This window comes from Nycticebus coucang, chromosome X, assembly GCF_027406575.1.
Source record: "Nycticebus coucang isolate mNycCou1 chromosome X, mNycCou1.pri, whole genome shotgun sequence".
In the NCBI taxonomy this organism is placed as follows: Eukaryota; Metazoa; Chordata; class Mammalia; order Primates; family Lorisidae; genus Nycticebus; species Nycticebus coucang.
Genome location: NC_069804.1, coordinates 47,491,549 through 47,515,304, shown reverse-complemented (window position 1 = coordinate 47,515,304; position 23,756 = coordinate 47,491,549). Strand labels below are relative to the sequence as shown.

General features: G+C 37.4%; 1 protein-coding gene across 1 annotated transcript in view; it reads left to right on the top strand.

The window, feature by feature from the left end:
- Positions 1-23,756, top strand: part of EFHC2 (EF-hand domain containing 2) — a 268,766-nt gene that overhangs the window by 47,643 nt on the left and 197,367 nt on the right. The window contains exon 3 of the mRNA XM_053579880.1: positions 15,742-15,892. Within this exon, the coding sequence (XP_053435855.1) occupies positions 15,742-15,892 (151 nt within the window). The remainder of the gene's footprint in view (positions 1-15,741; positions 15,893-23,756) is intronic.

Sequence of the window (23,756 nt, the reverse complement as noted above, 5' to 3'; positions counted from 1 at the left end):
AACATAGATGTGCCATAATTCACCAGATTGTTCCCTTTCTGTTAACTCTCAGGCCCCTCCGTTTTCTTTTTTTTTTTAATTATGAAAAAAAAAAAAACTGCAAAGAACACCGTTAGGCATGTAAGTTTTTCCATGTTTTGGTTTGTTTCTTTGGGCTACATGCCCAGAAACAGAGTTCCTGAGAGGAAATGTAGGAATTTTAAAATGGTTCCTCATAGCATCACATTGCTGCAGAAGAATTCTGCTAATTTAAAATCCCATCCAGTGATAAATTTAATAGAAAAAACACACAAACCTGATGCCTCATTGTTATTTTAATTTGCACTATTTAATAATTTCTTAGAGGAACATTTTATTTTTATTTGTTGACCAAATCGTGAGTTTTGTTTATGTTCTCATTTCTACTTTAGTGTCTTTTAAAAATGAATTTTAAAAATTTTATTAAAACAAGTTAAATCTTTGTTATATTTCCTAAAATTTTTGTGATATATATTTTATTTTTAATGTAATATAGTGGAGTTATAACTTGTTTTTATAGTCAAATCTTAATTTTTTTCCATTATGTTTTTCTGTTTTTCTTTTAGGCATAGATTATCTCCCTTCTGAGGATTTAACATATCTTTGGGGAGGGGGTGTGAAAGGGGTTGATTTATTGCACTTAAGTCAATAAAACATCTTGGACTTATTTTGAGTTATAATGTATTTTAAGTGAAGGAGTATATATTGATGCTTTTCCAAATTAATACTTTTTTTGCTTATTGATATGTGACTCCTCTTTCATTAAGTGTTAAACTCCCATACTTAATAAGAGCTTATTTGCAGACCATTTATTCTTTTCTACTTACTAACATATTTCTTGTTATTCGGCTGTTGCATTGTTTTAATAATTGAACCATTATATTAAGGTTTAAAGTCAGAGCGAGCTAGATCTCCTTCATTACCCTTTATTTTTATAATTATCCTTAATAGGCTGACCTGTTTATTTTATCAGGCCAACTCAGAATTGTTTTTTTAAGTCCCTCTAAAATACTAATGAAATGTCCACCTGAAATGTTATTTTGTTTTTTTTTATCTGATGTACTTTATTTATCCTTTGAGTGAAATTCTTCTATATCTTCAATTAAATATTTTTAGAATTTTATCTGGGTTACAGAGATTTCATTAAAACTATTTTTAAGTGTTTTGTGATTTTTAATCTGTTATGAAGATACTCTTCTCCACTGTATTTTATGTGGGTTATTGCTAGTATGTAAGAATATTTTTGATTCAGGTATGATTATACTAAAATCTTTTATTTGGTCTTACTTTCTCAGTCTTTGCCTATGCCATTAGTTTATCTGCCCCATAATGATTATTTTGTCTCTTTCTTGCTAAAATTTTTACTTCACACTTCTTTTTACATTGTCCAGAACTTTTAAAAATAGTATTAAATAATGATGCTGGTACGGACGTTATTGTTCTGTTCTTGATTATGGTAGACACATAGTTTAATTATAATGTAGGATATTTAGGCTGTTGTTTTAAAGCAGATCCTTTATAATCTCATTAAGGAATTACCCTTGCATTTGAAAATGGTAGGAAATGGTATGAGATCATTATATATTTTCTCTTATTTTCTAATTGGGAAATATGTTTTCATCTGTGAGGAAAATGCTGCTTTTTGTGTAGGTGACATATAACCGTTAACAGACCACTGAATTACATTTGCTTATATTTTACTTAGGATTTATAAATCAGTAGTAGTGAAATTGATCTGTAACTTTAGTTCTCAACTTTGGCTTGTATTCTGTGATTACTTGGGGAATTTCAAAAGTCACTGATGCCTGGGACAGTCTGATTTCATTGTGTGTGGTGGAGAATGTGAGTGTGGCCAAAGCATCAGGATATTTTTTTTTTTTCTTTCTTCAGAGACCAGGTCTTGCTCTGTTGCCTAGGATGAAGTACAGTGGCATGATCATAGTTCACTGTAGCTTCAAACTCCTGGGCCCAGGTGATCCTTCTGCCCCAGACTCCTGGGTAGCTGTAAGTACCGGTATGTACCACCACACCTGGCTAAATTTAAAAAAAAATTTTATCCCCAGAAATGGAGTCATACTATGTTACTCAGGCTGGTCTCTAGCTCCTGACCTTCAGCAATCCTCCTGCTTCAGCCTCCCGAAGTGCTAGGGGTACAGGTGTCAGCCACTGCACCTGACCATCATCAGAATTTTAAAAAGCTCTATAGGTGATATTGATGTGCTGCCAGGATGAGAACTATTGCTCTATAGTTTAATTTTCTTATGGTACATCTATACGCATTGAGATTCATCTTTGTAGCTTTCCATCTTTTTTTTTTTTTTTGGCATCTTGGAGAGTTATATAATGTGGTAATTTTCTTTTCCTTGAACATTTGAAAGAATTCATTGGTGAGTCATCCTTGTTGGAGGCTTTGTTGGAATAATCCCTTTGTAATTTTTTTCGCTTCTTGGTTATTCTCTTATTCATTGTTTTTGATAAATCAAAATTCTTATAGCATATCATTTATTTAATTGAGATTTAAAAATTTATTTTCATATAAATTTGCATAATTAGATAAGATAGTTTATATTTATAATGTATTACATGTCATCATGCACTTTCTTAATTTTCATTTTATTCATTCATGTTTTTTCTTGATTAGCTTTGCTAAAATCTTAGGTATTTTACTTATTTAAAAAGTTCTTATATTTATTGTAGCTGCCTTTCTCCTTTCAACTTCAACTATTTGTGCTTTTGTCTTTTTTGCTTTCTACTTATTTTCCTTATGACAGATATTTGCACATTTAAAAGTTTTTGTTTAAACTGTTGCTCACTGGTTCCAAAGTCTGGCTATATTTTAGAATCACCTGAGAAATGTAGGAGAGAAAAAGTACTATCTTTTATTCATCCACTGCAAGGTTCATAGTTGAGACTTTTATAACAAAAGATAAAGGAGAAAAGCATACAAATTTATTTAATTAATGTTTCACCTGGTGCTGGAGCCTTGGGAAATGACAACCAAAAGAAACAGGAAAAAACATTTTATGGACAATCACTCTGAAGAATATGATTGGAAGACAAAAGGTTATGATCTAATAGTAATAAACTGGGGAGCATAACAAGACCTGTTTGTTCACATTCTTTTCTGTGTCTCTGTGTGATATTCCTCCCCTTCTGGTATAGGAATAGAGGATCTACTGGAAAAGACTGAAGAAGGTCAGAGAGTGACCTTTCTAGGCTTTATGGCCTGCTTTAGGGGAGAACAACAGGAGAGAGACATTCTTGCTTCTCCTATTTTCTCAGATGTCAAGCTGCCATGCTTTGGGGTAGGATGTCCTGAACCTCATCCGTAGTTTATAAAAAATACTAATTCACCCCCCCCCGAAAAGGGTTCTTATTTCCTTTATTTAGGCAAGGGTCTCATCTTTTTAGTTTCCCAATGTACAGCCAAGGCTGAGAAACACAATTAGCATTTTATTCTCTCTCTCAGAGTCTAAATTCTCTTGTGTAATAATTTAAATCCATTAATTTACCCCAGATTACAAATTTGCCTGCATCCTATAGGTTTTTATGGCTTTAAATTTTATTATAGCCTATATTTTTTTATCTTTAAGTTTATTTTTGCCACAACTATTATTGAGAGTTACAATTTTTATATTATTTCTTTTCTAGTTCTGTTACTTTATGATAAATGACTATAACTTGTATAATTTCTGTTTATGGTTGTGATCTATTAGACCATAATTATTCGATCAAATTTATTAGAATTTTTTGTGAATTAGCATATGACAAATTTCTGTAAATATACTATTATAATTTAGAAAGGAGCCATCCTCTACATGCAACACAAAATTTACTACAGCTTATTTCCTTGATTCTAAGACTGCATAATCATGAGGAAAAGCCATTGATTAGTAACAGCTTTTTCAGGAGGAATAAACAGCACTGCATTAAATGTATTCAAATTTTTATTTTTTGCTAGCCTATAAGAGCATGCATTTATCCTTACCATTATATACCTTACCATTATAATCATTATATAACTTACATAGTATGAGTTCTTTTTTTTTTTTTTTTTAAGTCTGAGTTTTTTCCATAAAATAGAGCCTAAGCATTTTAAACTTGGCCTTATGTTGACATCTTTATGAAATGTTGAGCCTTATTGAACATTACTGATGCTTCATCTTTCTTTTTCTAGAAATTCAGCTGTGAGTTTTTGACACTTAGATATTCAGTTCCTAAGAAATAGTTTCTATGACTCACACATTGGTCACATCTACCTTCCCACCTTTAAAAGTTTTGTGATTTGTTCTGAGAGATTAGGCTTTTACTTTGGCTTAGCCTGTGACAGACAACCTTCTCTACACAATTATTTTTTGTGTCATACTGCATCAGACAACAATCATTTTGAAAACTTTTTTTTATTATTGGGGATTCACTGAGGGTACAAAGAACCAGTTTACATTGATTGCATTTTTTTTTTTTTGCAGTTTTTGACTGGGGCTGGGTTTGAACCCACCTACAGTATATGGGGCCAGCACCCTACTCCTCTGAGCCACAGGCACTGCCCAATTGATTGCATTTGTTAGGTAAAGTCTCTCTTATAATTCTGTCCCACCCCCAAAAGGTGTGCCACACACCATGACCCCCCCACCGCCCTCCCTTCTTCCCTCTTTCTTCTCTCCCCTCCCCCAAACCCCACCATGTACTAGGTCATTAATTGTCCTCATATGGGAATTGAGTACATAAGATTCTTGCTTCTCCATTCTTGTGATGCTTTACTAAGAATAATGTGTTCCACTTCCATCCAGGTTAATACAAAAGATGTAAAGTTTCCATCCTTTTTAATAGCTGAATAGTATTCCATGGTATATATATACCAGAGCTTGTTAATCCACTTCTAGGTTGGTGGGCATTTAGGCTGTTTCCACATTTTGGCGATTGTAAATTGAACTGAGATAAACAATCTAGTGCAAGTGTCTTTATGGTAAAAGGGTTTTTTCTCTTCTGGGTAGATGCCAGTAATGGGATTTCTAGATCAAATGAGAAGTCTAGTTTGAGTTCTTTGAGGGTTCTCCGTATTTCCCTCCAAAAAGATTATATTAGTTTGCAGTCCCACCATCAGTGTAACAGTGTTCTCTTCTCTCCACATCCACGCCAGCATCTGCAGTTTTGAGATTTTGTGATGTGGGCCATTCTCACTGGGGTTAGATGATATCTCAGGGTGGTTTTGACTTGCATTTCTCTAATAATTAGGGATGTTGAGCATTATTTCATATGTTTGTTAGCCATTAGTCTGCCTTCTTTAGAGAAGGTTCTATTCATCTCTCATTTTGAAAACATTTTAAGTGAAAATTAGGGATCTAAATTAATTTTAAAATCTGTCTGTTAGGGATATGCAATGCAAAGCAAATAACTCAATCAACATGAAGATGGAATTAACTCCTTTCCTACAAAGATAATTTTGCACCATACTTTAAGTTCCAATTATTTACCATCAAAATGCATTTCTTACACCTTTGAGGGGTTTTTTTTTTGGGGGGGGGGCTTTAATTGTAAGAAGATACTGAATTCAGAAACACCTCTATGAACATTTGACATTTTTCCGGCGGCGCATGTGGCTCAGTGAGTAGGACGCCGGCCCCATATGCCGAGGGTGGCGGGTTCAAACCCAGCCCCGGCCAAACTGCAACAAAAAAATAGCTGGGCATTGTGGCGGGCGCCTGTAGTCCCAGCTGCTTGGGAGGCTAAGGCAAGAGAATCGCGTAAGCCCAAGAGTTAAAGGTTGCTGTGAGCCGTGTGACGCCACGGCACTCTACCCGAGGGCGGTACAGTGAGACTCTGTCTCTACAAAGAAAAAAAAAAATTTGACATTTTTCCTTTAAAATGAGGAAATCATATACCTATCATTTAAAGCTATTATAATTGATTTCAGGTTTTATATCCTTTAGCCTGGGATTAAAACTTCAGATGCCTCGAGGGATCAGGCAGGTAACTCATATGCTACTGTAGGCCTATGAAGGTCTATGAGGAACTGAAGATCACATGCCTGCCCCCCCACCCCATTTACTTTCCCTTTTCAGGAAAACTGCAGCCAGTGGTAACTTTTAGGACCTTATGGATCCAAGTTTCTGCTTGATAAAATCTTACCTCATAATTATATTTCTATAAATTTTTATTTCTAACAGTTCTTATGTTAGATTCTTTTTTTCTGGATTCTCTGGTATAGCAAGTTCCATTGCAATTAGGTCATTTAACTTTGTGAGATTGCTTTTAATTTATTTGGTGTCTCTTCTCTTACATTCATTCTGCTTTGCCACATTTTACAATTTTCTCTCTCTTTTCCTGTTCTATCTTTCCATCTTTACCACTCTCTGACTTGTTCTATATCTTTCGGGTTGGAGTTAGTCAACCCTGTGTACTCATGGGACTGAAGCATGAAATAAGGCTGGCTCTCTTGTAGACATATAAGTCTAAAATAAAGTCATTCCTTTTCTCCTCACTTGCACTTAGCATCCTTTCTTATTTTTAAGGCATCATTTGATTGCTGAATATTTAATGTTTACATACATGACAGCTGTTATCAAATGACCTATGCCAGTTTGGTCATCCAAATTTATACCAGTAGTATTCAATGGATAAAGGTGGCTGAGAATTAAGAATGTTATCTCCACACTTTCCTACCTGATTACAGAGCAAAAAAAAATTCTCAGATTGAATACAGATTTATGCTGAAAGCTCAAGAAACCCTAGTTCTCCACCTTTTTAGCTGCTCCAAATCTTTCTCTCATATTTAAACATTGAGTATAATTTATATAATGCAAAACTCACCACTTTAAAGTGTCCAACACAATTCAGTGTCCGGCATCTTTAACTGAGGTAAAATTCACCTAGCAAAATTAACTATTAGCTATTTTAACGTATGCAATTCCAAGACATTTAGCATATTCACAATGTTGTGCAACCATCACCTCTGTCTAGTTCCAAAACATTTTCATCACTCAAGAAGGAAACCCAATACCCATTCAACAGCATCTTATCTGAAATGCTCCCTCAATCTGGCAGTGGGGTTTTACCTAACCTCATTGGCATTAGGCCATATTCTCCTAGAAACCAGCTGAACATAGGACCATTTTGGAATGAAGGCAAAGGTACCATTTTGAAGAATATAGATTCCTGAGGTTACTATATCCTTAGAACCTGTTGCTGTAAGGACAGTGCCTGGTCAAAATTTGTAATTGATCTGTGGATTTTGACTATAAGTATTTTACTAACCAAAACTCATTTCTAATATCATTGTGATTAACAAAGCTGCTTGTGTTGATCAGAGAAAAGACTATTAAAGCATTTTGTTAGCCACTTCTGAAGTATGGGCTTCTGACAGAAATTTGCTAAGCACTCCTGGAGTGTATATTATTATTATTATTATTTTTTTTGAGAGAGAGAGTCTCACTTTATCGCGATTGGTAGAGGGGCCGTGGCATCGTAGCTCACAGCAACCTCAAATGCTTGGGCTTAAATGATCCTCTTGTCTCAGCCTTCTAAGTAGCCGGGACTACGAGTGCCCACCAGCCACAATGCTTGGCTATTTTTTAGAGACAGGGTCTCGCACTTGCTCAGGCTGGTCTGGAACTCCAGACCTCAGGCATTCCACCTGCCTTGGCATGAGCCATCGTGCCCAGCCTGAAGTGTATTTTGTTAATAAGGGTAACCAACCACCCCTGGAGGATGGATTGCATCTAACAGATTTACTAATACATATCATATTATCCATACTGAATAACCCTGAACTTATCCAATATGCACAATTGACTTTTGCAACTTCAATGATACAAATTGATCACAAGTAAAAGATAAAGGGAACATTTAAATGTAGCTCTCAAGGAGCCCATACCCCAGATCAAGCTTGAAATGGTAGCCTGAACCTATTGTTGCCACAATTGTCCTCAATTTACTATGTCCTCCTCTGTGTGTGAGCAGGATACCATGTTGAGAGTGATTCCACTGGTGATTCCAAAGATATATATTATTTATATAACATGACATATAAACATCAAAACTATATTAGGCTGAATGTAATGGCTTATGCCGATAAACCCAACACTTAGGGAGGCTGAAGAGAAAGGATCCATGGAGGCTGGAAGTTTGCTACATCCTGAACAATGTAGCAAAACTCCATCTTTACAAAAAATTAAAAAAAACTAAAATTAGCCAGGCCTGGTGGCATGCACCTGTAGCCACATCTACTCAGGAGGCTGTGGAAGAAGGCTTGCTCGAGCAGGCCACTGCACTACATCCTAGGTTCTAGAAGGAGAACTTGTCCCTTAGAAAATGACAAAAACAAAAACAAAAAACAAACAAACAAAAAGACTGTTTTAACTGACCTTCTGCTCCAACAAGGGAGAAAAACGGGCTGTGTTTTATTTACTGACAAGCACAGTTATCCAAACTGGTTAAGGAATTTTTAAGGATATTTTTGATGACCTCTGATTTTTGCCATAACTGCTTTAGAATACTCCTGCTCTACCCCACCCATCCCCATTTTCCACCACAAATATACAATGTAAGATTAGTCTGAGTCTAGCACTGAGCTAGGTCCTTTGAGGTTCCTGAAGGAGTGAAGGGTGGGGTACATTAGAAGAATTTCAGATCTCCCTGTTGGAATTGCCTCAGGGCAAGCAATTGGCAGGGCTGAAAGGCAGGATAATTTTATACCAGCACTGAGGTAGCGTTGTGTTATTCATAGTGGGAAAAAATTGACAAAACTTATATTGAGAAAGAATATTTTGTCTCGGATATAAATCGAAGATGGCGGCCGAGTAACAGCTTCCTTGAATCTGGGCACTGTGAGTCTGGGGAGATAGGACTCCAGGCATCTCTGGCTGGTGGGATCTGCCTATCATCACCCCTGTGAGGATACAGGGAGTCAGCGAGAGACTTCTGGACCCCAAGAGGAGGACTAAAACAGTGGAAAACCAGCAAGTGGTCACGTGTGTTCAATCCGTCTAAACCCACCCGCAACTGTAAGTTCAGTAGCAGCGAGATGGCAAACCGGAAAGACCTTACCTGTGAACTGTTTTGGTGTCTTTGGACTTGGCACTCAGTTGAACTGCCTTGGGGAGAGCCTGAGAGGGAGTGCGGAGAACTTTGGCCATTGTCTAGGGCCCCAGTCTGAGCCGCTGAGCCAGATGGAGCTAATAGTGTTTGGCTGTGGGTCACAGGGAGCCATTGTGAGTGATCTGCCCCGGCAAGCTCCGCCCTCAGGGTCACAGAGCTAGAATTGGGTGGGAGCTGGTAACCCAGCCACCAAGTAGTCCACCTTGCAGCCCTAACTCTCAGGGGCAGAGTGAGACCAGTTTTGGCACACTGGGTAAGTGGATAGCCACTTCAGCAGTGATTCCAGCGACAAGCACTTTCCTGGGAAAGCTTCTGCTCAGTAAGTGAACAAGTTCAAAGTGCCTTTTAAGCGGGCTGAAGAGAGATTTAGGGTGTCTACCAGCTGGGTTTGAGAAATCAGCAGCTCCAGTTATATCAGAACTGTGATTAACATCTCATACCCCAGAAGATCACGTGTTGCCCAGACAATATTCAATAACATATACAAACTGCTTTGTTTTTGGTTGTGTATTTTTTTCTTTTTTTTTGTTTGTTTGGTTTTTTTTCTTTGTTTATTATGACATTGTTGATGTTCTTTTGTTTTTTAATTTCAATCTTTTCCATAAAGATCCCTTTTTCTTTCTCAATTTTTCTAGTTTAATTATAATTTCCCATTGCTGCCTTTTTTAATAACTACAACTTCATTTTTGCTAGTGTTTCTACCCCTATCATTTGGTTTTTCACCCAATTGTATCCCCGTAAAGTTTTCTGTTTGCTTGTTTTGGTTTGATTTATAGCATTTTTGTCTTTCCTCTCTACTTGGTGGAGGTGGGGTACTGTGTCTGATCAGGTTAGCAAAGAGCTGCTGACCTCAAGGGAACCACCCAACTGGGCACCCCCAGAAGGTGGGTTTTTTTAAGGTTGTGTCAAACTACCCTACTGTACACCTATATTGCTCTGTCTCCCTCTTTCTGTGCCTCTCTTCTTTTTGTCAATATTCCTTTTACCCACCCCCTCTCCTTTCTCTATTGTTCTTTGTTTTTCTTATAACTTGGTCCTCCTTTCTTTCATCCCTTTTTTGCTCTTCAACCTTCTCACCCTTCTGGTCCTGTAACCCTTAGTACACAGGCACGAGAACTTAAAGAGCAAGAGGAAGTGAAAGGAAAATTAGGGCAAGGAAACAGATAAAAGAAATCACTCATGAGGAAGAATCAGCAGAAAACTCCAGGCAACATGAAGAAACAGTCCAGAACAACCCCGCCAAGGGACAATGAGGTAGCTAATGCAGATGATTCCACCTATACAGAAATGTCAGGAATGACAGAAAGGGAATTTAGACTACACATGTTGAAAACCATGAAAGAAATGATGGAAATAATGAAGGAAACTGCTAATAAAGTGGAAAATAACCAAAAGGAAATCCAAAAACAGAATCAAATAAGAGATGAACGATATGAAGACTATAAAAAGCATATAGCAGAGCTGAAGGAAATGAAACAGTCAATTAGAGAACTTAAAGATGCAATGGAAAGTATCAGCAACAGGTTAGACCATGCAGAAGAAAGAATTTCAGAGGTAGAAGACAAAGTTCTTGCGATAACTCAGATAGTAAAAGAGGCAGAAAAGAAGAGAGAGAAAGCAGAACATTCACTGTCAGAATTATGGGACTTTATGAAGCGTTCCAACATACGAGTTATAGGAATTCCAGAAGGGGAAGAAGAATGCCCCAGAGGAATGGAAGCCATACTGGAGAATATTATAAAAGAAAATTTCCCAAATATCACCAAAGATTCTGACACACTGCTTTCAGAGGGATATCGGACCCCAGGTCGCTTCAACTGTAACCGAGCTTCTCCAAGACACATTGTGATGAACCTGTCCAAAGTCAAGACAAAAGAAAAGATTCTGCAAGCTGCCAGGAGTAAGTGCCAGTTGACCTACAGGGGCAAATCCATCAGAGTGACCGCAGACTACTCTAATGAAACTTTCCAAGCAAGAAGACAATGGTCATCTACCTTTAATCTACTTAAACAGAACAAATTCCAGCCCAGAATTCTGTACCCTGCTAAGCTAAGCTTAAAAATTGATGGAGAAATCAAATCATTTACGGATATACAAACATTGAGGAAATTCGCCACAACAAGACCAGCTCTACGGGAAATAGTTCAACCTGTTCTGCACACTGACCACCACAATGGATCAGCATCAAAGTAAGAACTCAGAAATTAAAGGAAAGAACCTAACCTCCACACTGATGCAAAAGATAAAACTAAGAAATGGACTCTCACAAAACAAGATGAATAGAATACTACCACACTTATCAATTATCTCAATAAATGTTAATGGCTTGAATTCCCCACTGAAGAGACATAGATTGGTTGACTGGATTAAAAAACACAAGCCATCCATTTGCTGTCTGAAAGAAACACACCTGGCTCAAAAGACAAATTAAAGCTCTGAGTGAAGGGTTGGAAGACAATTTTTCAGGCAAATGGAATTCAGAATAAAAGAGGAGTTGCAATCTTATTTTCAGATATATGTGGATTTAAAGCAACTAAAGTCAAAAAAGACAAAGATGGTCACTTTATATTGGTCAAGGGAAAAATACAACAGAAAGATATTTCAATTCTAAATATTTCTGCACCCAATTTAAATGCTCCCAGATTCTTGAAACAGACCTTACTCAGTGTGAGCAATATGATATCTAGTACCATAATAACAGGGGACTTTAACACTCCTCTTACAGAGCTGGACAGATCCTCTAAACAGAAATTAAACAAAGATATAAGAGATTTAAATGAGACCCTAGAAGAACTGTGCTTGATAGACGCATATAGAACACTCCACCCAAAAGATAAAGAATATACATTCTTCTCATCACCCCATGGAACATTCTCCAAAATTGACCATATCCTGGGACACAAAACAAATATCAACAGAATCAAAAGAATTGAAATTTTACCTTGTATCTTCTCAGACCATAAGGCACTAAAGGTGGAACTCAACTCTAACAAAAACGCTCCACCCCACCAAAGGCATGGAAATTAAACAATCTTCTGTTGAATAACAGATGGGTGCAGAAAGAAATAAAACAGGAAATCATTAACTTCCTTGAGCATAACAACAATGAAGACACAAGCTACCAAAACCTGTGGGATACTGCAAAAGCAGTTTTGAGAGGAAAATTCATCGCTTTAGATGCCTACATTCGAAAAACAGAAAGAGAGCGCATCAACAATCTCACAAGAGATCTTATGGAATTGGAAAAAGAAGAACAATCTAAGCCTAAACTCAGTAGAAGAAAAGAAATATCCAAAATCATATCAGAGATCAATGAAATTGAAAACAAAAGAATCGTTCAGAAAATTAATGAAACAAGGAGTTGGTTTTTTGAAAAAATAAATAAAATAGATAAACCATTGGCCAGACTAACGAGGAATAGAAAAGTAAAATCTCTAGTAATCTTAATCAGAAATGATAAAGGGGAAATAACAAGTGATCCCACAGAGATACAAGAGATCATCTCTGAATACTACCAGAAACTCTATGCCCAGAAATTTGACAATGTGAAAGAAATGGATCAATATTTGGAATCACACCCTCTCCCTAGACTCAGCCAGGAAGAAATAGAGCTCCTGAACAGACCAATTTCAAGCACTGAGATCAAAGAAACAATAAAAAATCTTCCAACCAAAAAATGCCCTGGTCCAGATGGCTTCACTCCAGAATTCTATCAAACCTTCAAGGTAGAGCTTATTCCTGTACTGCAGAAATTATTCCAAAAAATTGAGGAAGAAGGAATCTTGCCCAACACATTCTGTGAAGCAAAAATCACCCTGATACCAAAACCAGGAAAAGACGCAAACAAAAAGGAGAATTTCAGACCAATCTCACTCATGAATATAGATGGAAAAATTCTCAACAAAATCCTAGCCAATAGATTACAGCTTATCATCAAAAAAGTCATTCATCATGATCAAGTAGGCTTCATCCCAGGGATGCAAGGCTGGTTTAACATACGCAAGTCCATGAACGTTATCCACCATATTAATAGAGGCAGAAATAAAGATCACATGATCCTCTCAATAGATGCAGAAAAAGTATTTGATAAAATCCAGCATCCTTTTCTAATTAGAACACTGAAGAGTATAGGCATAGGTGGCACATTTCTAAAACTGATTGAAGCTATCTATGACAAACCCACAGCCAATATTTTACTGAATGGAGTAAAACTCAAAGCTTTTCCTCTTAGAACTGGAACCAGACAAGGTTGTCCTCTGTCACCTTTACTATTCAATGTAGTGCTGGAAGTTCTAGCCAATACAATTAGGCAAGACAAGGAAATAAAGGGAATCCAAATGGGAGCAGAGGAGGTCAAACTCTCCCTCTTTGCTGATGACATGATCTTATACTTAGAGAACCCCAAAGACTCAAGAACAAGACTCCTAGAAGTCATCAAAAAATACAGTAAAGTTTCAGGATATAAAATCAATGTCCACAAGTCAGTAGCCTTTGAATACACCAATAACAATCAAGATGAGAAGCTAATTAATGACACAACTCCCTTCACCATAGTTTCAAAGAAAATGAAATACGTAGGAATATACCTAACGAAGGAGGTGAAGGACTTCTATAAAGAAAACTATGAAATCCTCAGAAAGGAAATAGCAGAGGGTATTAACAAATGGAAGAACATACCATGCTCATGGATGGGAAGAATCAACATTGTTAAAATGTCTATTACTTCCCAAAGCAATCTACCTATTCAATGCCATTCCTATCGAAATACCAACATCGTACTTTCAAGATTTGGAAAAAATGATTCTGCGTTTTGTATGGAACCAGAAAAAACCCCGTATAGCTAAGGCAGTTCTTAGTAACAAAAATAAAGCTGGGGGCATCAGCATACCAGATTTTAGTGTGTACTACAAAGCCATAGTGCTCAAGACAGCATGGTACTGGCACAAAAACAGAGACATAGACACTTGGAATCGAATTGAAAACCAAGAAATGAAACTAACATCTTACAACCACCTAATCTTCAATAAACCAAACAAGAACATACCTTGGGGGAAAGACTCCCTATTCAATAAATGGTGTTGGAAGAACTGGATGTCTACATGTAAAAGACTGAAAGTGGACCCACACCTTTCCCCACTCACAAAATTTGATTCAAGATGGATAAAGGACTTAAATTTAAGCATGAAACAATAAAAATCCTCCAAGAACGCAGAGGAAAAACACTGGAAGATACTGTCCTGGGGAAAGACTTCATGAAGAAGACTGCCATGGCAATTGCAACAACAACAAAAATAAACAAATGGGACTTCATTAAACTGAAAAGCTTCTGTACAGCTAAGGAGACAATAACCAAAGCAAAGAGACAACCTACACAATGGGAAAGGATATTTGCATATTTTCAATCAGACAAAAGCTTGATAACTAGGATCTATAGAGAACTGAAATTAATCCACATGAAAAAAGCCAACAATCCCTTATATCATTGGGCAAGAGACATGAATAGAACTTTCTCTAAAGATGACAGACGAATGGCTAACAAATACATGAAAAAATGTTCATCATCTCTATATATTAGAGAAATGCAAATCAAAACAACCCTGAGATACCATCTAACCCCAGTGAGAATGGCCCACATCACAAAATCTCAAAACTGTAGATGCTGGCGTGGATGTGGAGAGAAGGGAACACTTTTACACTGCTGGTGGGGACTGCAAACTAGTACAACCTTTCTGGAAGGAAGTATGGAGAAACCTCAAAGCACTCAAGCTAGACCTCCCATTTGATCCTGCAATCCCATTACTGGGCATCTACCCAGAAGGAAAAAAATCCTTTTATCCAAAGGACACTTGTACTAGACTGTTAATTGCAGCTCAATTTACAATCGCCAAATGTGGAAACAGTCTAAATGCCCACCAACCCAGGAATGGATTAACAAGCTGTGGTATATGTATACCATGGAATACTATTCAGCCTTTAAAAAAAATGGAGACTTTACATCCTTCGTATTATCCTGGATGGAAGTGGAAGACATTATTCTTAGTAAAGCATCACAAGAATGGAAAAGCATGAATCCTATGTACTCAATTTTGATATGAGGACAATTAATGACAATTAAGGTTATGGGTGGAGGAAGCAGAAAGAGGGACGGAGGGGTGGGGGTTGGGGCCTTGGTGTGTTTCACACTTTATGGGGGCAAGACATGATTGCAAGAGGGACTTTACTTAACAATTGCAATCAGTGTAACCTGGCTTATTGTACCCTCAATGAATCCCCAACAATAAAAAAATAAAATAAAAAAAGGAATATTTTGTCTCTATAGCACATACATTTACCATCCCACTGTGAAATTCCAAAGTGAAACTCTTGTTAAGTTTATGATAGAGCTGACTGATGGATCTATTGCTTGAATATTATTTCCATGTTCTAACCAGATGACAATGAAAATGTAAAATAATCTTTGTGTTTTATCCTAGATTGTACATCCGTTCACGTAGCTGATGTGTAGAATGTCTTCTTGGAAAAATTCCCTCAACTTTTTTCTTTATATTAACAAGGAGGCAGTGGCTTTATTGATTTTAAGTTGGCTGTTTTTTTTCATTTCTTTGTTTCTAATTATGATTCCAACAGGTCTTATGTTTTGATGCCTACTTGGAAGATGAAGTAATCGAAAAAAACCAAGAAAACTACAGAGTAAGATGCTATAAAATCTGCTTCTACCTTGAAGATGACACAATTCAAGTAAATGAACCAGCGTTGAAAAATAGTGGATTGCCTCAAGGTATTTATTTAAAATAGAGTTATGGTTCTTTTACTTCTAAGTCCTCCTTTTCTATCCTGTCTTTCTTTGGCTTCTTAAAAGACCCCATGCTAATGCTTAGGTATCTAACTTGTTGGCAATGGTAAATATAAAAAATGCTGGTAGTAGTAGGTTATTTATCAGGACTTAGCAACTTTTTACCCACCGCCCTTCCATGTTGGCTAGTTCTCTCACTCTTTTCTGGAATACTTGTTTCCTTTCAGGTGCTGCTGCGGTATGAAAAAAACTGTCTGACTTTTTCCTCAAATTCTTTGAGCAAATCATTTCCTTCACAATGCCCTCAGCTGTTCTCCACTGCCACTTCTTTCTTGAACTTACTGTAACATGTTTCAACCACCTTCTCCTCATCCTTATACCTGTTAACTACATACCTCAAAGGTACCTCGACAGTGAGTCATTGTTCCTTTGAACTATGGATGCCACTCATCCTTATCCATACTCCATTTCAGCAATAGATAAGAGTTAACTTTGTGTTTGTGACTACCAGAGAAGCTAATCCTAGGTTCCATTCTTAGGATGGTGGAGATCAAGGGAGGTGACTGATTTCTTCTGTTTGTACTATGAGTTCTTTCCTTGGGATGATGCTGAGTTCTGGACACCCTCAGGAAACAGCAACCATAATGGTGAACGGAGCAAAAATTTGTCATGTGCAAGACAGAATAATGAAAAGGGATATTTGTTTGTAACGGAAAGTCTCAAGTGTGCTTGATAAATTTCGTCAGCAATCTAAGGGGCTGTCATGTGGAAGAGGGGTGACCTTATTTTCTGTATCCTCAAGAGAGCTGCCAGAAATTATAGTGAATGGACCTATGGATGGGGTTAGGAGTGGGATTCTGTTGTGGGAGTAGAGGAGAGGAAAATCTATTTGTTTGTTCACTGTTATAGATGGATGTCTGTGGGGCAAGTCAGGGGTTATTTTTCACTGACAGCTTGGTAGAGGTATAGGAGAGCGGTTATGTGTTTGGTGGTTGGTATAAATGACCTTTTAGGGTCCTTTATTCCCTGAGGAGCTATAATTTTTAGGTGCATTGTTGTTTCTTTATCTTTTGAAGTATTGCTGCCTCTAATATCTCAGGCTCTGGAATTGCCTTCTCTGACTATAATTTCTAGTCTTTTCCTTTCCCATTTGCTAATACCTACCATCTCTGTCCTTCATTCTCCTAGCAACATAATATCTCAGGCTCTGGAATTGCCTTCTCTGACTATAATTTCTAGTCTTTTCCTTTCCCATTTGCTAATACCTACCATCTCTGTCCTTCATTCTCCTAGCAAACATATCCTGAATCTGTCCATGTCCTTCCTTCTCATTTACTACCATCTTCACCCAAGTTGTCCTCATCGTTTGACTGGACGGATAGTAAGTATATTTGATATCTGCTTCCATTCCTTTTCCTCCTACAATTGGTTCTCTGTGTGGCTGCCAGAGCATTGCGTGGCATATTACCTTAATGCAAAGGTGGCCTCCAAGAAGTATGCATGCAGGCTCTCCCAGAGGCCACAGAACAGAAGGCACATGGACCAGATTAAAAATGCATGAGTCATACAATGCATTAAAATAATTTAAAACACATAGTAAGAAGCAAGGAGCAAGAGATGGAGTAAGTCACACCTTTATGACAGGGTACACGTGGATGGAAGGATCATACTATACTATACCGCTGGTATCCTGGGGTGGCAACAGTCCTATATTTCCGTTTCACCAGCTTTCCCTGTTAATAGTATGGTTTGGAGGTCAGAATTGAGGTTTGGGTAAGGAAAATCACAGATAGAAGGGGCCTCAAGTTAAGGGTATGTGCTTGTTCTGTTGGAGAAATGCAGGACATGTACGTCTGGCCATGGCTATATGTTGCCAGTAAGCCTGCCCAATCATCTTGGGTTTTGTTCGTGTTTGCTGGGCAGAGGACGCATGGGGCCAGAATGGATGTCACCAATGAATGAGTGGCCGAATTAAGGCCTTATGAATATTGAGTACTCATGAATACTTAGTGCATCATGAATATTTAGAGCCCAGGTGCCTCATGTATATTTAATACCCACTGAAAATTAGTTATCTCTTGGTCTTTCCATCCCTTTCTTTCTATGTTCAACATGAACATAGTCTGCTTTGCTACCAACTTATCATTACTTAACACGTCTTATGATTTCTGCCTATGTCAAATAAACTTTTATTAACCACTTATCTAAGTGTAATGCCTTTGTATTGATATGCCACAATGAGTTCAAGGGGGAGAAACAGGAATTTGAAGGCTGTGGGCCTCGGAGAACATGGTTATTATGCAACCTTATTCATTGTGTAAAGGACTTGCTTCAGTGCTCACAAGATTGAGATTTTTCTTAGAGAATGGATTCTCTGTGCCTGGTGCTAGGGATGATGAATTTGGAGCTAGGCAGCATTGCCAAGAAGTGCTGACGGGGCGGCGCCTGTGTCTCAGTCGGTAAGGTGCCAGCCCCATACACCAAGGGTGGTGTGGTGGGTTCAAACCCGACTCCAGCGGAACTGCAACAAAAAAAAAAAAAAAGAAGAAGAAGAAGAAGAAGTGCTGATAAATGCTTACTCTGTGCCAGGCTCAATGTTGGGTTTGGGGAAAATGGAAAAAAGGAATAAGATCCATCATAGCCCTATTTCACAGAGCTATAATAGGCAAGCATGTTGGAGATGAAAGGGAGCAAGGTGACTGACTAGTCCATGAGTCTTGCAGTTGTTCAGGTCGGAAATGCTGAGTGTCCAAACCAGGATAATGATAGTGAGAATAGAAAATAGAGGAAGGATTTGACAGACATTTAGTTGGCAGAGTTGATAGGCTTTGATCAGTGATTAAGTGTAGAGAGTGAGGAAGGGGAATATGGAATGATAAAGCACCTATCTTATCATTATCTTATTGAATTCCCTAACCACCATCATAAAAAAATAAGTATTGTCATTATCAGCTTTTACAGCAAAATAAACGGGTTGAGGGAGGTAATTTTCCCCATCTGAAGCTTAACCAATTGCTTCAGAGGTCTCTCTGATTGAGGGAATGATGTTGCCTTTGTAAAGCCCAGGAGCACAGAGCAAGGAACAAGATGAGGGTTTGGAGCTGTGGTGTATTTGTTTCAGGGCCTGAGGGATGTGTTTTCAGGAAAAATGTCAAAACTAGAAATGTGGATGGGGAATTGGGACACCCAGATTATGACCAATATCAGGCTATTCTACCCTGTTGGAGGAGAACCACTGTTGAGGAGAAGAAAGGAGGAAGAGGATTTGATTTAGTGCCTCTGCTTGGCTTTGCTGTGGTGGGAAAAGGCAAGGATTGGTATGAGGTTGCTATGAGCCAGACCTATTCTTTGTTCCATTGTACACACTGTCCACTTCCTGGTCACATTATTTGGAGAATTTATGGCTTAATGTAGATATTTTAGGAAATATGGAAATGCCTGAAGATTTTTGTTTTTCTGGTTACTTATTAATTTACTCAGGTCTAAGTATTTAAAACTAGTTAAGAATCTAAAAATTACAATTTAGTTCACACATCAAGCTTTTATGAATTACAGCATTGTAAGAATTTCATAATTTAAACACATGAGAAGATAGCCCTCAGAATTGTTTTAAGTAGTTAAGAATAATTTTTAAAGAATTTTTTAAAATTATACTTTTTAATTTTAAAGAAATCCTGGAAATGTAATTTATTTAACTCATGAAACTAAATGTGGGCTAATTTTGAAAGTTTGAATCGTGAGAAATTTATCCTTGGTCCTGAACAAACCAAAATATTATGGTAACTTTATTATTATTATTATTATTCTTATTTTTTAATTAAATCATAACTGTATACATTGATATGATCATGGGGCATCATACACTCGCTTCATAGACCATTTGACACATTTTTATCACAGTGGTTAACATAGCCTTTCCAACGTTATCTCAGTTACTGTGCCAAAACCTTTACATTCTACATCTACCAAGTTTCGCAAATACCCCTGTAAGATGCACCACAGGTGTGACCCCACGGATCCCCCTCCCTCTACCCACCCCCCTTCCTTCGCACTTCCCCCTGTTGTTAAGTTGTAACTGGGTTATAGCTTTCATGTGAGAGCCCCAAATTAGTTTCATAGTAGGGCTGAGTACATTGGGTACTTTTTCTTCCATTCTTGAGATACTTTACTAAGAAGAATATGTTCCAGCTCCATCCATGTAAACATGAAAGAGGTAAAGTCTCCATCTTTCTTTAAGGCTGCATAGTATTCCATGGTATACGTATACCACAATTTATTAATCCATTCGTGGATCGATGGGCACTTGGGCTTTTTCCATGACTTAGCTATTATGAATTGGGCTGCAATAAACATTCTGGTACAAATATCTTTGTTATGTTGTGATTTTTGGTCTTCTGGGTATATGCCCAGCAGAGGAATTACAGGATTGAATGGCAGATCTATTTTTAGATCTCTGAGTGTTCTCCATATATCTTTCCAAAAGGAATGTATTAATTTGCATTCCCACCAGCAGTGCAGAAGTGTTCCCTTTTCTCCGCATCCACGCCAACGTCTCTGGTCTTGAGATTTTGTGATATAGGCTAGTCTCATTGGAGTTAGATGATATCTTAAAGTAGTTTTGATTTGCATTTCTCTGATGATTAAAGATGATGAGCATTTTTTCATATGTCTGAAGGCCTTGCGCCTGTCTTCTTCAGAGAAGTTTCTCTTCAAATCCCTTGCCAAGCCTGAGATGGGATCCCTTGTTTTTTTCTTGCTGATGCATTTGAGTTCTCTGTGGATTCTGGTTATTAAACCTTTGTCAGAGATATACCCTGCAAATATCTTCTCCCATTCTGAGGGCTGTCTGCTTGCTCTGCTTACTGTGTTCTTAGCTGTGCAGAAGCTTTTTAGTTTGATCAAGTCCCAGTAGTGTATTTTTGAAGCTGCTTCAAACGCCCGGGGGGTTCTCCTCATGAAATACTCACCCAGACCAATTTCTTCAAGGGTTTTCCCTGCATTCTCCTCTAGTATTTTTATAGTTTCATGTTTTAAGTTTAAATCTTTAATCCAATGAGAGTCTATCTTAGTTAATGGTGAAAGGTGTGGGTCCAATTTCAGTGTTCTGCAGGTTGCCAGCCAGTTCAGCCAGCACCATTTGTTAAATAGGGAATCTTTTCCCCACTGAATGTTTTTAATTGGCTTGTCAAAAATCAAATAGCGGTAAGTAGCGGGATTCATCTCTTGGTTCTCTATTCTGTTCCAGATATCTGCTTCTTTGTTTTTGTGCCAATACCATGCTGTTTTGATCACTATCGATTTGTAGTAAAGTCTGAGGTCTGGTAGTGTGATTCCTCCTGTTTTGTTTTTATTTCTGAGTGATGTCTTGGCTATTCGAGGTTTTTTCTGATTCCATATAAAATGAAGTAATGTTATTTCAAGATCTTTAAAATATGACAGTGGAGCTTTAATAGGGAGTGCGCTGAAATTATATATTGCTTTGGGTAGTATGGACATTTTGATAATGTTGATTCTTCCTAGCCATGAGCATGGTATGTTTTTCCATTTGTTAACATTTTCAGCTATTTCTTTTCTTAGAGATTCATAGTTCTCTTTATAGAGATCTTTCACGTCTTTTGTTAGGTAAATTCCCAAATATGTCATCTTCTTTGGCACTACTGTGAATGGGATAGAGTCCTTAACTGCTTTTTCAACTTGACTATTGTTGGAGTATATAAAGGAGACTGATTTATGGATGTTGATTTTGTAACCTGAGACGCTGCTGTATTCCTTGATCACTTCTAGGAGTTTTGTAGTAGAGTCCCTAGTGTTTTCCAGATACACAATCATATCATCTGCGAAGAGCGAGAGTTTGATCTCTTCTAACCCTATATGGATACCCTTGTTCGCCTTTTCTTCCCTAATTGCGGTGGCTAAAACTTCCATTACAATGTTGAAAAGCAATGGAGACAATGGGCAGCCTTGTCTGGTTCCTGATCTGAGTGGAAATGATTCCAATTTAACTCCATTCAATATGATATTGGCTGTGGGTTTGCTGTAGATAGCCTCTATCAGTTTAAGAAAAGTCCCTTCTAGACCAATTTTCTTGAGTGTTCTGATCATGAAGGGATGCTGGATATTATCAAAAGCTTTTTCTGCATCAATTGAGAGAATCATATGGTCTTTGTTTTTTAATTTGTTTATGTGCTGAATTACATTTATAGATTTACGTATATTGAACCAGCCTTGACACCCTGGTATAAAACCAACTTGGTCATGATGTATAATTTGTTTGATGTGTTGCTGGATTCTGTTTGTTGGGATCTTGTTGAATATTTTTGCATCTATATTCATTAGTGATATTGGTCTATAATTTTCTTTTCTTGTTGGGTCTTTTCCTGGTTTGGGGATCAGGGTGATGTTTGCTTCATAGAACATGTTGGGTAGTCTTCCTTCTTTTTCTACCTTTTGGAACAGGTTGAGTAATATAGGTACTAATTCCTCTTTAAAGGTTTGGTAGAATTCTGACGTGAAACCATCTGGTCCCGGGCTTTTCTTTTTAGGGAGAGCTTCTGTATAGTTGATGCTACTTCTGAACTTGATATGGGTGTGTTCAACATTTCCAGTTGATTCAGGTTAAGTCTTGGAAGGTGGCGTGCTTCCAAGTATCGGTCAATTTCCTTCAGATTTTCATATTTCTGAGAATAAAGTTTCTTGTAATATTCATTAAGGATTTTTTGGATTTCTGATGAGTCTGTTGTTATTTTGTCTTTTTTCTGAATGATGAGATTAGATATTTTACTGTTTTTTTCCTGATTAGGTTGGCCAGAGGTTTATCTATTTTATTGACCTTTTCAAAAAACCAACTTTTTGATTTATTGATCTGTTGTATTATTCTTTTGTTTTCAATTTCATTTAATTCTGCTCTAATTTTGGTTATTTCTTTTCTTCTATTGGGTTTGGGGTTGGAATGTTCTTCCTTTTCCAGTTGCTTGAGATGTCGCATTAAATTGTTAACTTCCTCTCTTTCCGTTCTCTTGAGGAAGGCTTGCAGTGCTATAAATTTCCCTCTTAGAACTGCCTTTGCGGTGTCCCAGAGGTTCTGATAGTTTGTGTCTTCATTGTCGTTTTGTTCCAAAAAATTTGCGATTTCTTTCTTAATCTCATCTCTGACCCAGCTATCATTCAGCATAAGGGTATTTAACTTCCATGTTTTTGTATGAGCATGCAGATTCCTGTTGTTACTCAATTCAACTTTTATTCCATGATGATCCGAGAAGATGCATGGAATAATTTCTATTCCTTTAAATTTACTGAGGTTAGACTTGTGACCTAAAATGTGATCAATTTTGGAGTAAGTTCCGTGGGCTGGTGAAAAGTATGTGTATTCAGTTTTGTTGGGATGAAATGTTCTGTAGATGTCTGCTAAATCTAAATATTGGGTGGTTAGGTTTAAATCTAAGATTTCTTTGCTCAGCTTCTTGCTGGAGGATCCATCCAACACTGCCAAGGGAGTGTTGAAATCTCCGACAATTATGGAGCTGGAGGAAATCAAGTTACTCATGTCTGTTAGAGTTTCTCTTATAAATTGAGGTGCATTGTGGTTGGGTTCATAGATATTAATAATTGAGATCTCATCATATTGAGTATTACCCTTAACAAATATGAAGTGACCATTCTTGTCCTTCCTTACTTTTGATGGTTTAAAGCCTACTGTATCTGCAAATAAAATTGCAACACCTGCTTTTTTCTGATTACCGTTTGCCTGAAATATGGATGACCATCCTTTCACCCTGAGTCTGTATTTGTCTTTTAAGTTGAGATGTGACTCTTGTATGCAACAAATATCTGGCTTGAGTTTTTGTATCCA